The sequence below is a fragment of the Schistocerca cancellata genome, chromosome 3 (assembly GCF_023864275.1).
Source record: "Schistocerca cancellata isolate TAMUIC-IGC-003103 chromosome 3, iqSchCanc2.1, whole genome shotgun sequence".
NCBI classification, from domain to species: Eukaryota; Metazoa; Arthropoda; class Insecta; order Orthoptera; family Acrididae; genus Schistocerca; species Schistocerca cancellata.
Genome location: NC_064628.1, coordinates 90,395,687 through 90,411,819, shown reverse-complemented (window position 1 = coordinate 90,411,819; position 16,133 = coordinate 90,395,687). Strand labels below are relative to the sequence as shown.

The window sequence follows — 16,133 nt, the reverse complement described above, 5'->3', positions numbered from 1 at the left end:
AAAAACATAAAAAGTGACCTTTCTGTGCCCTTTCCCCCAATGCTCAAACCAAACCCACCAGAATTTTTTGTATGTTGTTCATGACTCTCCCCCCTACCACTATACAAAAATTTACGGGTATACTATTTCTGTACCCTATTCTACCTTTATTGGTCTTCGTTGACTGGGCTATGTATGCCAGCCATAAGTATCTCGTCACTGCTTTTTGATGAATGGGTACCATTATTCAATCGTTTTTTGTTAGCGCTATTATTTCTTTGTCTATATGAATGTTGTCATTGCTTTTTACCAGAGAACTTCACCTTCTCCTGCTCCAAAGATTGTTTCCAGGCGCTTCTGGCCTTTGATACATTCTCATTACATTTCCAGCTCAAATATTTTTGTTCTGTTTTATGTTATTCGCAGTGCTGCATTGGACTAATGAGTTTTCACTTGGTACTATCAAAGATCCTTTTCAGGAGCTCCCCTTCGAACACTGCTGAATTTTGTTCATCTAGACTTATACGTAGAGTATTATTTGTGTTGTAGAAAATTGAAAGACTAAGACTCATCTTCTGTCGTTTTGTCTAAATTATGTCTTTCTCAGTATGCCAGCAACATTATAAAAATGGTCTACACACAGCTAATTGCACTGCGTTTCGTCTTATTTCACTTCTGTTGCATTCATAAAAGGTGTTTCCCCAAATGTTTGAAGTTTTCTTTTCGTCTGGAAGTCAGATCGTTGACTCTCGGAGGCACGCTCCATTGCTCGCGTTACTGACACCCACATGTCCTTTTATTTTCCTCACTGACGTGTTATCTGTTTTTAATGCGATGTTCATGTGTATGTTATCTCTGTAAAAGATGTTTAGGTTTTGTTCGTTTCCACTGATTAAGACAACGTCATCTCCAAGGCCGAGAAGAGTCAGTATTACTGTGTCTACATTTTTTGTCTTTGTTGACAATTGTTTAATTTCTTGCTACCATGTCTAGCTACTGTTTAAATAGTAGTAAAGATAACACATTATGAAATAATGTCTCATTGGTTAATATAATCTTTCTAATTTCTTGGGTTTTATTTTCTTTTCCTTACAGTTATTTCATATCCGCTTTTCCTAGTGTTCTATAAAGTTCTTAATTTCAAGGTTGTTGATTTCGAAAATTATTGTCGTTAATACAGCCTTAATCATTCACTTTATTTCAGTTAGGTATGTACTGTCATACATGTATTTACGAATTTTCTTCTACAAAGAATGTAATTCGTTTATTGACGTTTCCTCTCTTCCATGTAATTCGTTTACTGACATTCCCTATTTTCCCCGATGCCTGTGCTCATTCATGAGCATTGTCTTTTAACTATATTTCACCTACCACCACTAGTCCTCATTCTATACTTCATTTTAGATTGAATGAATATCTCGAAAAAGATTTGTTCGGCCTTGAATTATATGCTTTCTATTGATATAACTGATCTAATGATCGAAGTTTCGTTATTTAGAGGCTGTGTGGAAGTATTTGTTTACAAGTCTTCTCCTTGCCCTTCTCTGATCTCTTTCAGTCTCATATAACTTTCCATAAAAGCCGGAATTCATCAATTTTTTTTCGTTTCTTTAGGTTTAGAACCAGAAATTTCAGGTGGTAACGTCTACTAGAAATAAAAACTGTATTTTCCTTCTATAGTTTCGACTGGACTCGGGAATAATGTGGTTCAAAAATCCGTGCGAGACACTAAAGACGAAAGATCAGGCTTTAACAACTCGTCAACACGAAGTCACATGAGATGGAGCAATTGACTGGGTGAACAATGATCTAGTATTAATAGGGCTGTACCTTTACTTAGTGGGGATGACACCTTCAGCTGTATTTTATTTACAGCCTGTTTTGGTGTTACATTATACTTTCTTCAGGCCCTTGAATGCATGTATGTGTTCATATGTTCATATGTGTGTGAAATCTTATGCAACTTAACCGCTAAGGTCATCAGTCCCTAAGCTTACACACTACATAACCTAAATTATCCTAAGGACAAATACACACACCGATGCCCGAGGGAGGACTCGAACCTCCCCCGGGACAAGCCGCACAGTCCATGACTGCAGCCCCAGACCGCTCGGCTAATCCCTTGCGGCCCTTGAATGCAGTAAACTCATCTTTTGTCATAACTGTAAGAATGCATTATCAAACTGTCTATTGTGACTTAAAATTCATCATACATTACTACCTTTTAAGCACCTTATTTTCAATAAATAAACTTTAAATTCATTTGAAACACCGAGTGCGAAACTTGAGCTAGTGTTAGGATTACGTATTAGATTTGACTCTTCTTAAAGGATAAGAAATGTGTTGTTCTATCTCTGTTCATGTCAACCTTACGTCTCAGACTGCAGCAGCGCAAAGTTAACAACACGGTGTAAGTGTGCTGATGATGCATTGTGTTTCAGACGCGTTCTTCTGGGTCGGCAACACGTCCAGACCTTCGCCTGACGGCTACATCGTACCATACCCAGATGACTACAAAGGCAGGTGAGTGCTGTCACCGGTGTGGAAGTATGCTACTTGATTACAATAAAACACAGCTGTTATTGACTGTGGCGATAGCCCCTTCACGGCCTGAATCAAACTGCGACTTGTTTGGTTTCCGATATTTCTCGAAAATCTTGTAGTGGAGAGTTCGTTTGTATTTTGTTTTATCACTTGAAATAAAGAAACAGCGAATGTGAGGAAAACTATATCTTCCGGCGGGGCAAAATACACTGGCGCTCCGTTTCATTTCAGCCTTTACCGTGACCTCCTGAAGTGGAACCCTATGCACTTGTAGAAATCTCATGTTGTTGCCATGACTTATGGAATGACCCTCGTAACTAATAACTACCTCCAGCTTTTAGACATCACTATGCCGAGATATCTCACTTCTGTACCTTTACTCAGGATTTTGTTAGCATAACTAGTAACTAATTCCTGCTTTTAGATCTCACTATACCATAATATCTCACTTTTGTCCTCTTATTCATGGTGTTATTAACGTTTTTTATTCACCATATGCTTTCTTTTAGTAGTTGCGTCCAAGCGATGAACGCTTTTGAACTTACGAAGCACATCCTCTCCTCCCTATTTGTGCTCATTTGCTGTCATTGTTATTATTATTTCTTTTCTTTCTCAGACGTTATGTCTGGTTAAAAATGGAAAGTGACGTGGACCTTGATCAAGCGTGACTTCCTACAGTATTTGTTACATTGCATTTAGGAACTTTCGGGTAATTGAACAAGTATCAATAATTACAGATTTCTGTAGTTGTATATACAAGTTTGGATGTAGCTGTGTTGCGTTGATGTACTGGTGGATATTGTGTTGTATGACTCCTGTAGTTGCTAGTATAATCGGTATAATGTCAACTTTATCCTGATGCCACATGTCCTTGACCTCCTCAGACAGTTGGATGTATTTTTCAATTTTTTCTCCTGTTTTCTTCTGTATATTTGTTGTATTCGGTATGGATATTTCGATTAGTTGTGTTAATTTCTTCTTTTTATTGGTGAGTATGATGTCAGGTTTGTTATGTGGTGTTGTTTTATCTGTTATAATGGTTCTGTTCCAGTATAATTTGTATTCATCATTTTCCAGAAAATTTTGTGGTGCATATTTGTATGTGGGAACGTGTTGTTTTATTAGTTCATGTTGTATGGCAAGTTGTTGATGTATTATTTTTGCTACATTGTCATGTCTTCTGGGGTATTCTGTATTTGCTAATATTGTACATCCGCTTGTGATGTGATATACTGTTTCTATTTGTTGTTTGCAAAGTCAGCATTTATCTGTTGTGGTATTAGGATCTTTAATAATATGCTTGCTGTAATATCTGGTGTTTATTGTTTTATCCTGTATTGCAATCATGAATCCTTCCGTCTCACTGTATATATTGCCTTTTCTTAGCGATGTGTTGGATGCGTCTTGATCGATGTGTGGCTGTGTTAAATGATACGGGTGCTTGCCACGTAGTGTTTTCTTTTTCCAATTTACTTTCATCGTATCTGTTGATGTTATGTGATCTAAAGGGTTGTAGAGGTGGTTATGAAATTGTAGTGATGTAGACGATGTTTTTATATCAGTGATTGCTTTGTGTATTTTGCTAGTTTCTGCTCGTTCTAGAAAGAATTTTCTTAAATTGTCTACCTGTCCATAATGTAGGTTTTTTATGTCGATAAATTCCCCTTCCTCCTTCCTTTCTGCTTAATGTGAATCTTACTGTTGCTGAATGTATGTGATGTATTCTATATTTGTGGCATTGTGATCGTGTAAGTGTATTGAGTGCTTCTAGGTCTGTGTTACTCCATTTCACTACTCCAAATGAGTAGGTCAATATTGGTATAGCATAGGTACTTATAGCTTTTGTCTTGTTTCTTGCTGTCAATTCTGTTTTCAGTATTTTTGTTAGTTTTTGTCTATATTTTTCTTTTAGTTCTTCTTTAATATTTGTATTATCTATTCCTATTTTTTGTCTGTATCCTAGATATTTATAGACATCTGTTTTTCCATCGCTTCTATGCAGTCGCTGTGGTTATCCAGTATGTAATCTTCTTGTTTAGTGTGTTTTCCCTTCACTATGCTATTTTTCTTACATTTGTCGGTTCCAAAAGCCATATTTATATCATTGCTGAATACTTCTGTTATCTTTAGTAATTGGTTGAGTTGTTGACTTGTTGCTGCCAGTAGTTTTAGACCATCCATGTATAGCAAATGTGTGATTTTGTGTTGGTATGTTCCAGTAATATTGTATCCATAATTTGTATTATTTAGCATGTTGGATAGTGGGTTCAGAGCAAGGCAGAACCAGAAAAAACTTAATGAGTCTCCTTGGTATATTCCACGCTTAATCTGTATTGGCTGTGATGTGATATTATTTGACTTTGTTTGGATATTAAGTGTGGTTTTCCAATTTTTCATTACTATGTTTAGGAACTGTATCAGTTTAGGATCTACTTTGTATATTTCCAATATTTGTAGTAACCATGAGTGGGGTACACTATCAAAAGCTTTTTGGTAATCAATGTATGCGTAGTGTAGCGAACTTTGTTTAGTTTTAGCTTGGTATGTCACCTCTGCGTCTATTATCAGTTGCTCTTTACATCCTCGTGCTCCTTTGCAACAGCCTTTTTGTTCTTCATTTATAATTTTGTTCTGTGTTGTATGTGTCATTAATTTCTGTGTAATAACTGAAGTTAATATTTTGTATATTGTTGGTAGGCATGTTATGGGGCGATATTTAGCTGGGTTTGCTGTGTCTTCTTGATCTTTAGGTTTCAGGTAAGTTATTCCATGTGTAAGTGTATCAGGGAATGTGTATGGGTCTGCAATGTAACTGTTAAATAATTTTTCTTCTGTGTCTTGGTTGGTTCTGATCTCTGCCTAGTGTGTATACTTAGTGTACTTAGTGCTCCTATATAAATCAGTAGTTATAACTCTTCCATAGTTGTATTTTCATTTATTTTGTTATGTATGATTGTGTTGAAACTTCCTGGCAGATTAAAACTGTGTGCCAGAGCGAGACTCGAACTCGGGACCTTTGCCTTTCGCGGGCAAGTGCTCTACCAACTGAGGCTACCCAAGCACGACTCACGCCCCGTCCTCACAGATTCACTTCTGCCAGTACCTCGTCTCCCACCTTCCAAACTTTACAGAAGCTTTCCTGCGAACCTTGCAGAACTAGCACTCCTGAAAGAAAGGATATTGCGGAGACATGGCTTAGTCACAGCCTGGGGTATGTTTCTAGAATGAAATTTTCACTCTACAGCGGAGTGTGCGCTGATATGAAACTTCCTCGCAGATTAAAACTGTGTGCCGGACCGAGACTCGAACTCGATTGTGTTGATAGTTGTTATTGTTGTTTCGACTTGTGGGTTATTTGGTGGTCTATGCAGAATAGTCTAATGTCAGTATTTGTGTCTTTGTATTCTATATATGTCAGCTGAAATTTTTCTTCTATATCTAACATATGTGTCTCTTTGTGTTCTATTTGTGCTTGTTCTGGTGGCTGTCTTCAGATTTCGTTTCCCTCTGATTGTTTAATTGATGCGTGTTGTTATCTGTTTGTTTGCTCTGGGATGTTTGAGTCCATTACTGTATTTTCTTCTTCTTCTGATTGCACATTATTTTGTTGTACTTATTGTTTGATATTTCCTAATTCTGACTGGGGTATCCTGTTATTTTTGATTATTACACAGATCTGATCAGCTGGTCGTTGTTCTGTTAAAAATTTTAATTCTGGATATTTGGTAATAAATGTTGTGTATACTTGTGATCTGTATCCAGTTGTGTTGGTTCCTAAGTTTGTTGCTTCGTAATAACAGAACATGAGGTGTCGGTTAACTTCATCTGACCATCTCATTCTCTGTCTTTGTTTTCCTTCTAGAGTGGTTGCAGGAAGCATATCCTGCAAAACACCTCTATTTGGATTTAAATCATTTTCCATGTGGCTAGCAGTGTCGTTACCATTGTGGACGGGCATAGGGTTCAAGCGTCGTCCTCGACCACTAGTTCTGTGCTGAACCAACTAATCACACTAGAAGGGGGGTTAGCCCTATTAGTGGTTTGTTCTTTTCGTCGCCTTTGACGGCTGGCAGAATATACCGGAGGCCTATTCTTTTCCCGGGCCTCCACGGGTTTTATTATTATTATTATTATTATTATCAATGTTAGTTAATTATTAGTTCTGCTATTACTAGTTCCTAGTCCCTATTCTTAATCCAAACGACTGCGGAAGCATGCATAATTATATTTAAAATCATATTTTCAGTTACATTATTTTTTGTCTTCTTATTTACGAACTAGGATCACATAACGCGTTCAGTTCCTTTTCGTTTTCGTTGTTTCCTATTTTTCCAGTACAGCGGTATCTTTTCCCCACGTTGCACTTTTCTTTCTTCTGAAAATGTTGTTCCCAATTTCTTATTTTTTCTGCCTTGAAAGCATTCCAGATTTAGAATTTTGTTCTTAAAACTGTTTATTTCCCTTATTCTTTGTTTTTTCTAATCCTTTTCATGTTTCCATAACCCACACCACTGTTGACTTCTTTTTCCATAAATAGGATAAGTACAGGAGAACTGAATCACTTTTCTTCAGAATAAAATTTGTGTGTTTTCAGCTTTTTTTTTACTACTGGCAGCATGTTCGTGCAGATTGTCACATAAACTTAAGTGATAAATATTTCTGAAGCACTGCCGCTTCAAATACAGGATATGATAAAATGAAAATATACGTGAGTGGTCCATATCACCCATAGGTGTATGGGCGAGACGTGCCAGTGTACTGGGCGAGATGGGCCGTGTGAAAATGGCTGTACATGAAAAGAGTCAATTAAAATTCCATTTAACAGAACCTTCCGTCGGTTCTTGGTAGAACAACATTATAATAATAAATGAAAAGCAAACTTGTGCTTTTCATTTATTATTAAAATTCCATTGTTTGGAATATGTTGTTAAGAATACAGGATCATACTATTAAATATTTTAGTCCAAAACAATTTCATCAGTTTAATATAAATCTTCATTTCCCAATGGCGTTTCTAATCGTTTATTGGTTTCGTTCAGGGATTATCCTGTCTTTTTCTCTCTGCAGCAGTTACACTTTTTACCAAATGTTGACCATCGTGACAGGCACCACACAGAATCCAGTCGTAATTTTTATTAGTTTCGTAATAGATTTTACCACAGCCATTACATTCATCCTCATGACATTCATCAAAATTATTTTCGTAATGTTCTACAACGTCTGCACCTCATGAACACAGTGAGCTATTTGCACTATTTTTCTTATTGGTCTTCTTCGGTCTGTTTTTGTCTTCACTAGTACTTCCCGTCGGTGACCTTCTTCTGTCTTTTTTCTATTTCCTTTCTTTTCTTATCCCTCTTTTCCCTCATAGTTTCAATATTTTCAGCAGAGTTAAGCCTTTTTGACACAGTTGCTACCATCCTCTTAATATTCATGTTTTTATCTAGTGGTATTTCTTCCAAAAATTTTGTTTGTGTTGGCTTGGGAGCAGTCGGTTTTGAGGCTGTAATCTTGAAATCTTTAGGTTTAGTAGGAGTGGAGTCTGAAGTTGTGTCAGTGAAGGAATTTTACTTGTGCAGATAACTCGGCTCTTTTGATGTGCTTGGGGTCAGTGGGTCTTTCTTTGAGCTTTGAAGTGGTTGGTTGCCCTGTGTGTGAGATCCTGCTCTTCCCTTTGTTGGCACAGACATATCTTCGGAAAAATAAGTAGTATATTATGAGACAGCGACCCCTTCAGTGGAATTATTGGACATGCCTTGCAAGGTAAAATTTAATTGTGGTCTATGTCTCTCACTTTAAAACAAGTGGTCCATCTCTTCCGATTGTCTGGGCGAGATGAACCACCCCCGACTTCTGTCTGTAGGCAGAGACCTCGGTGGTTATTTTAGGTCAATCTCGCTAAAAAAAGAAAACTGCGTCAATATTGTGCAAACTAAGCCTTAATATTAAAGTCATATAACCACACGATAAAGCTTTTCGGCTTACCAGAACAGAGAATGTGATTTTTCTGCAGAACTAACACGCAAATGATAGCAATATTTCTGCACCACGTACGTTGACAAAAGAGCTTTCTCGCAAGCAGTGGAAGCTGCTCTCTAGCGGCACATTCGTGAAATACCCCACTGGTCCGTCTCACACAGTGGTCCAACTCTCCCGCACTCGGCCTCCAGGAATACTTGTTTCATTGGCCTCTTCTCATTCTTTCGGTAGATGTGTCCAAGGAAGATTAACCTTTGCTTTATCATTATGCCTGATATTTTCTCCGCATTTTCATAGATCTCTTGATTACTTCTTATTTTCCCACCATCTGTAGTTTGTGTCGCTGCCTTTATTTTTCCAATAATCCGTCTTCCATTGTTTCTGTTCTCTCCAGTTTATAGTTCTACATCTATATGTACATCTACATCTACGTAGCCACTCCGTAAGCCAGCGCATGGCGCGTGACGGAGGGTACCATGTACCACCACCAGTCATTCGCTTCCCTGTTCCACTCCAAAACAGAGCGAGAGAAAATGACTATATACACTCATGCTCATAAATTAAGGATAATTGCAGAATGTGGTGCCACACAACGTGGCACTACACAAAACTAGCGCTAATAGCATAGGCACATAGGGAACACACACGACACAGATATGTAAGTCCACGGTATTGGTGATAAGTTGAGAAAACCGTCCCGAAACACATCTGCTACAAAACATCACTGTTTCCTGCGCATGTACCCCGTCATCAATATGGGATATCATCACCATGCACACGTACACAGGCCGCACAACGGGTTGGCATACTCTGGATCAGGTGGACGAGCAGCTGCTGGGGTATAACCTCCCATTCATGCACCAGTGCCTGTCGGAGCTCCTGGTGTGTCGTAGAGGTCTGGAGAACAGGCAGGCCACTCCATTCGCCTGATATCTTCTGTTTCAAGGTACTCCTCTACGATGGCAGCTCGGTGGGGCCGTGCGTTAGTGTCCATCAGGAGGAAGGTGGGACCCACTGCACCCCTGAAAAGGCGGACATACTGGTGCAAAATGATGTCCCGATACACCTGACCTGTTACAGTTCCTCTGTCAAATACATGCAGCGGTGTACGTGCACCAACCGTAATCCCACCCCACACCATCAAACAGCGACCTCCATACAGGTCCCTTTCAAGGACATTAAAGGGTTGGTATCCCGTTGCTGGTTCACACCAGATGAAAACCCGGCGAGAATCACTGTTCGGACTATACCTGGAATCGTCCGTGAACGTAACCTGGGACCAATGTTCTAATGACCATGTACTGTGTTCTGAACACCAGGCTTTACGGGCTCTCCTGTGGCGGGTTAGTGGAATACGCCTTGCACGTCTCTGGGCGAATAAACCATGTCTGTTCAGTCGTCTGTAGACTGTGTGTCTGGAGACAACTCTTCCCGTGGCTGCGGTTAAGTCCCGAGGAAGGCTACCTGCAGTACTCCGTGTCCGTCTGTGGGCACTGATGGTGAGATATCGGTCTTTTTGTGGTGGTGTACACTGTGGACGTTCCGTACTGTAGCGCCTGGACACGTTTCCTGTCTGCTGGAATCGTTGCTATAATCTTGAGATCACACTTTGTGGCACACGGAGGGCCCGTGCTACGACCTGCTGTGTTTGACCAAGCCCCATTCGCCCTAGTATTCTACCCCTCATAACGTCATCAATACGTGTTCTTTGAGCCATTTTCAACACACAGTCGCCATTAGCACGTCTGAAAACGTCTGCACACCTACTCTCTGCACCGCATGGTCATACCCTGAGGTGATTTAAACCCGCAAACCGCCCACCACACCGTTGTTTTACCATGTATCAGTATTATCCTTAATTTATGAGCGTGAGTGTATATGCCTGCGAACAAGCATCTACGTTATTACTCTGCAATTCACAGTTAAGTGCCTGGCAGAGGGTTAGTTAAGCGCACACATTCTGGCCTTATCACTATGGTATAGAATTTTAGTTTTGTATTTCTAGATATGCATTTCTCGTTGTAAATATTTTACATATTTGCAAATCTTTATAGCCCCTTCTACTTTACGATTGGTTAAAGATGTTTAAAATTACTAACTCCTTCTGTTTTGGCTGTTTGTGTTATGACGTATTTTGGTGCATTATTATTATTATTATTATTATTATTATTATTTATAATACGGCAAAACCATGGCCTGATGTATGAGATGACCTGGCGACCAAATCTGATCAACTTAAATCAGTCAATGAGTATAAATTACCACTTTGTCGGTGATTCGTAGATAGTGAGAAATCCTTTGATGCGATTCCAAATAAATCTGTATTAACATCACTTGAAAAAGAAGAATTGATTCGCCCTATATAGGTATACCTAAGAATACAATAGGTCTAGATACGTTAGTGTCACAGCTTCCATTAGAATTTATAAGAATAGTGAGATGTCAAACAAGAAAGTTCTTCATCATCAAAGATGTTTTCTGCAGACCTACAGAAAGTCTTTGGATTCGTAAAATGGGAAAACAAAGAAGGAAAATACATTATTTAATCGTATCTGAACCTCCTTCGTGATACTGACGACGTTATACTGTTTACTTATGGCGTAGGCAACTTCAACCTTGAACGGAATAAATTAATAGGGCTAATTTAGATGCAAGCCTACAGAACAATTACAAGAAGATTAAAACAGTTTATATTCAACACATCGAGAAGAAAACAGTACAAATTAAAAGTGAAGCCTTGCAAGCAATTGACAACTTTATGTAGGGTGATTCTGTTATGATGTCAGAAACTTTCAGTGATGCTGGAGAATGGTAAATGTATCAGCCTGAAGTAAGGGTCCCTAGGCCGGAAACGACAAGTCGAAAGGTGTGTGCGGAAGGCTATTCAAGTTCCGCCTTAGCTTCGCGCATTGCTCAAACTGTGGGCCCTAACTTCTGAACCCTGGCGCACAGAATTCATGACATACAGAAGTCCCGCAGAATACTCGCTATACACTCAGATTATTTCCCCTGTTGATGGACTAGTAACGACGCGCGGCCCGAGAATCCTAAGTCAAAGGTACAGTAATGACGAATTCCACTTACCTGTAGACAGAATTGCGTTTCCCAACTCAGTACAGGCACGGCATTGTTGCACAAGTTCTGTCGCACTCGTTCTAATATCCGCGGTGTCGTTTGTCCAGAGTCAGAGACGGCGAGAATTTTTGCCGCGAGATCCTTTCCAGTTTCGACAGGTATCTTGAGCACAAGAAAAAAATGGTTCAAATGGCTCTGAGCACTATGGGACTTAACATCTATAGACATCAGTCCCCTAGAACTTAGAACTACTTAAACGTAACTAACCTAAGGACATCACACAACACCCAGCCATCACGAGGCAGAGAAAATCCCTTACCCCGCCGGGAATCGAACCCGGGAACCCGGGCGTGGTTGAGCACAAGACTTTTCACGTAGCCCCACAATAAGAGTAAGAAGTCTAGTGTAGTGAGACCATGTGAACGTGCCAGCCACGAAAAAGGCTCCCTAATCTCAGACTGATACATTTACCCTTCTCCGTCGTCTCTGAAAGTTTGTAACGTCACCTTGGGATCATGCTTTATGTATGCTAGGTACATGAAGAAAAGTACTTGCCCCCCTTCTAACAGCCGTGTACCGCAAGTCTCTAGAGGAACGGAAGGTTCCAAATGATTGTAAAAGAGCACAGGTAGCCCCAGTCTTCAAGAAGGGTCGTCGAGCAGATGCGCAAAACTATAGACCTATATCTCTGACGTCGATCTGTTGTAGAATTTTAGAACATGTTTTTTGCTCTCGCATCATGTCGTTTTTGGAAACCCAGAATCTACTCTGTAGGAATCAACATGGATTCCGAAAACAGCGATCGTGAGAGACCTAGCTCGCTTTATTTGTTCATGAGACCCAGAAAATATTAGATACCGGCTCCCAGGTAGACGCTATTTTCCTTGACTTCCGGAAGGCATTCGATACAGTTCCTCACTGTCGCCTGGTAAACAAAGTAAGAGCCTACGGAATATCAGACCAGCTGTGTGGCTGGATTGAAGAATTTTTAGCAAACAGAACACAGCATGTTGTTCTCAATGGAGAGACGTCTACAGACGTTAAGGTAACCACTGGCGTGCCACAGGGGAGTGTTATGGGACCATTGCTTTTCACAATATATATAAATGACCTAGTAGATAGTGTCGGAAGTTCTATGCGGCTTTTCGCGGATGGTGCTGTAGTATACAGAGAAGTTGCAGCATTAGAAAATTGTAGCTAAATGCAGGAAGATCTGCAGCGGATAGGCACTTGGTGCAGGGAGTGGAAACTGACCCTTAACATAGATAAATGTATTGCGAATACATAGAAAGAAGGATCCTTTATTGTATGATTATATGATAGCGGAACAAACACTGGTAGCAGTTACTTCTGTAAAATATCTGGGAGTACGCGTGCGGAACGATTTGAAGTGGAATGATCACATAAAATTAATTGTTGGTGAGGTGGATACCAGGTTGAGATTCATTGGGAGAGTCCTTAGAAAATGTAGTCCATCAACAAAGGAGGTGGCTTACAAAACACTCGTTCGACCTATACTTGAGTATTGCTCATCAGTGTGGGATCCGTACCAGATCGGGTTGACGGAGGAGATAGAGAAGGTCCAAAGAAGAGCGGCGCGTTTCGTCACAGGGTTATTTGGTAAGCGTGATAGCGTTACGGAGATGTTTAGCAAACTCAAGTGGCAGACTCTGCAAGAGAGGCGCTCTGCATCGCGGTGTAGCTTGCTGTCCAGGTTTCGAGAGGGTGCGTTTCTGGATGAGGTATCGAATATATTGCTTCCCCCTACTTATACCTCGCGAGGAGATCACGAATGTAAAATTAGAGAGATTCGAGTGCGCACGGAGGCTTTCAGACAGTCGTTCTTCCCGCGAACCATACGCGACTGGAACAGAAAAGGGAGGTAATGACAGTGGCACGTAAAGTGCCCTCCGCTACACACCGTTGGGTGGCTTGCGGAGTATAAATGTAGATGTAAATGTAGATGAAAACATCTGCACGAAAAGCACTGAGAATAAATACAAAAGTTAAAAAAATGGTCTGAAGTACTTCTGGTATGCTAAAGTAAAACTGTGACGAAGACCAGTAACCAGGCGATCTAGAACCAGTTACAACAATTTTGGGGTCAGCTCTCCTCAGGAGAAGATACAGCGGTTTTGTTACAGGCTTCCCAAACGACAGAGTGCCTGCATCCAAGGCAAGAGGGGATGTGACATCGTACCGATAACTGGGCTCACACACCTAAATAACATCCCCCAACTCGTCAACCGGTGAAGTTTCCTATTCTTTCCTCCTCCCCTTTTTGGTGCTCAATCTTTCTGTCAGGCAATGTATTTTGCATTACAAGGCAGTTTCGGCACGTGGCCATTTCAAACGCAGATGTACATCGATATCGTGCGTTTCAACATGTTTCAAAGCAATTAGTGCTATGTGGGAATAGAAATTTCCTCCATGTATATGAGTATGATAGTCACCAAAAGGAGCACGAGCGGTTAGCAAGAGAAAAATGTGTGCTTGAAACGTTCTGGTAGTTAACGTATTTGTAGAAAGGGGAGATGTGGCTTTATTTTCTCCCTACCAATATTTATTATTATCACATACCCATTTCAGGAGGTCTCCCTTCGACTTAAAGCAAATAACGGAACTGCTAACCCGCTCCCAGATTTTCCCAATACGGGTTCCCTCAGCCCCCACCCCCCTTACCAGCTTGGCTGAAAAGTGGAGAGTTGCTAGAACAGCCCTCTCTCACTAGCGGCTGAAAAGAATGAAATGATCAAAACAACTATTTTTCGCCGTGAAAATGTTAACACCTGACGTCCCCATCTCCTCCATTATAATGGAAATAGCAAGACTAAAAGTCTGGTGTGTGTGTGTGTGGGAACAAATTCCAGTTCACACGTAAAATGAATTGGTTTATAAATATGACAAACTTCATCGAGGTACAGCTGCCATTGAAAATGACCAAAGGTAGAAAGTGGTTAGTGATTTAAAATAAATATTGAACTGGAAGTCCAATACGTTTCGACAAATTTAACTGCCCACGATAGCCAGATTAATGTGACCCTCAGCAAATACACTGAGAGCGTCGAACTGAATAAGAGGAAACTGTTAGAATATATAATCCAGACTGCATCCTTGGACATTTTTGTCTTGACGTTAGGCCGTGGCTTAATCCGTGACTCTGTGCTTAAAGTTTCGTCCTTTAATGCTGGAGAAATCATCAGAGGCTAGAAAGGCTCAGTATTTGAAACTTGTTTGAGTCTGAAACTTCTTACTGAGTCTTTACAGCCTTTGATGTCGTTTGCAGCATTAAAGGACGAAACGTTAAGCACAGAATCACACCTTAGATCATGGCCTAATGCTCGTAAAACAAAAATCACTAAGGATACACTCTCGATAAGAATGCTCAAAATCGTAAACGGAGCGACAATCCTTAACTGCCTATGGAACGCGTATTAAGAGCGAACACCAGGTGCCGGCTGCTGTGGCCGAGCGCTTCTAGGCGCTTCAGTCCGGAACCGCGCTGGTGCTATTGTCGCAGGTTCGAATCCTGCCTCGGGCATGGATGTGTGTGAGGTTAGTTAGGTTGAAGTAGTTCTAAGTCTAGGGGACTGATGACCTCAGATGTTAAGTTCCATAGTGCTAAGAGCCACTTGAACCATATTTTTGAAAACCCAGGCAATCCAAAAACAAAGCAGGGTCTTTTAGATACTTCAAAATTTTAAACATGGCTGAAGCAGCAACTATTGAAAATCTTCACGGTAAATGATAACATCCAAACAGTTGCAGGATAAAGATTTATCGAAATCCTTGACCACGGTTTCGGTATATCTAAATATACCTTCATCAGAAGCAAAAATACACCTAAACAGGAAGACATCTTCATTAGCAAAAACATTATCAACACAACTGTGAACTAGTTGTCGTTCCTTATAACATCGGTTCTTGATTAGCGAGGAAATGTCCAATTCTGTAGGACCCTCAGTTTGAAATGTAACTTACTTCCAGTAACATCGTCGGTCTCACTCTGAGACTCCACCCCGCAGGAGCACGTAAACTGCATCCCGGACACCGCGCACAAGCAACCACTGTGCTGTCCTGCCCTGCACCTCAGTTTCCGCTGTCGTACTTACACCCGATGAGTCACAAAAACCTGCACTGTCCTGCGTCGGCTGCGTCCCTACGTACACCTTGCAGTTCCTGCCCGCAGTTGAAACGCGCTAGCAGACACAGCAGGTCTTCGACGCTGACAAGAGACTTTCGTAGAGCGCACGAACGCTTCTGTGACAGGAGTCCGTGCCTAAGTAGACGCCTTTCAGATTTAGATCGGTGTGTGCCTTGTGTGCGCTGTACAACGGTGTGCGCCCACTGTTTCAGAGAGCCTCCAATGCTGAAGGCTTACAACAACACGGACGTGATCCTGAGGCTGCCCGGGGGCAAGCGGATCCGCGACATCAAGTGGCTGAGCGTCTGGTGCCGGCGGTTCACGGTGAGTACGTCATTTGCTGCACTCGACAGAGCAGCGTCACTTATAGCTGTAGCGATTCCGCTCATATTTCGAGCGACTGTCATACATA

At 40.8% G+C, this 16,133-nt stretch overlaps 1 protein-coding gene across 1 annotated transcript in view; it reads left to right on the top strand.

Moving 5' to 3' along the window:
• LOC126177085 (protein Skeletor, isoforms B/C) overlaps positions 1-16,133 on the top strand; it is a 744,541-nt gene that overhangs the window by 490,967 nt on the left and 237,441 nt on the right. Inside the window, exons 3-4 of the mRNA XM_049924333.1 lie at positions 2,421-2,502; positions 15,934-16,045. Coding sequence (XP_049780290.1) covers positions 2,421-2,502; positions 15,934-16,045 — 194 coding nt within the window. The remainder of the gene's footprint in view (positions 1-2,420; positions 2,503-15,933; positions 16,046-16,133) is intronic.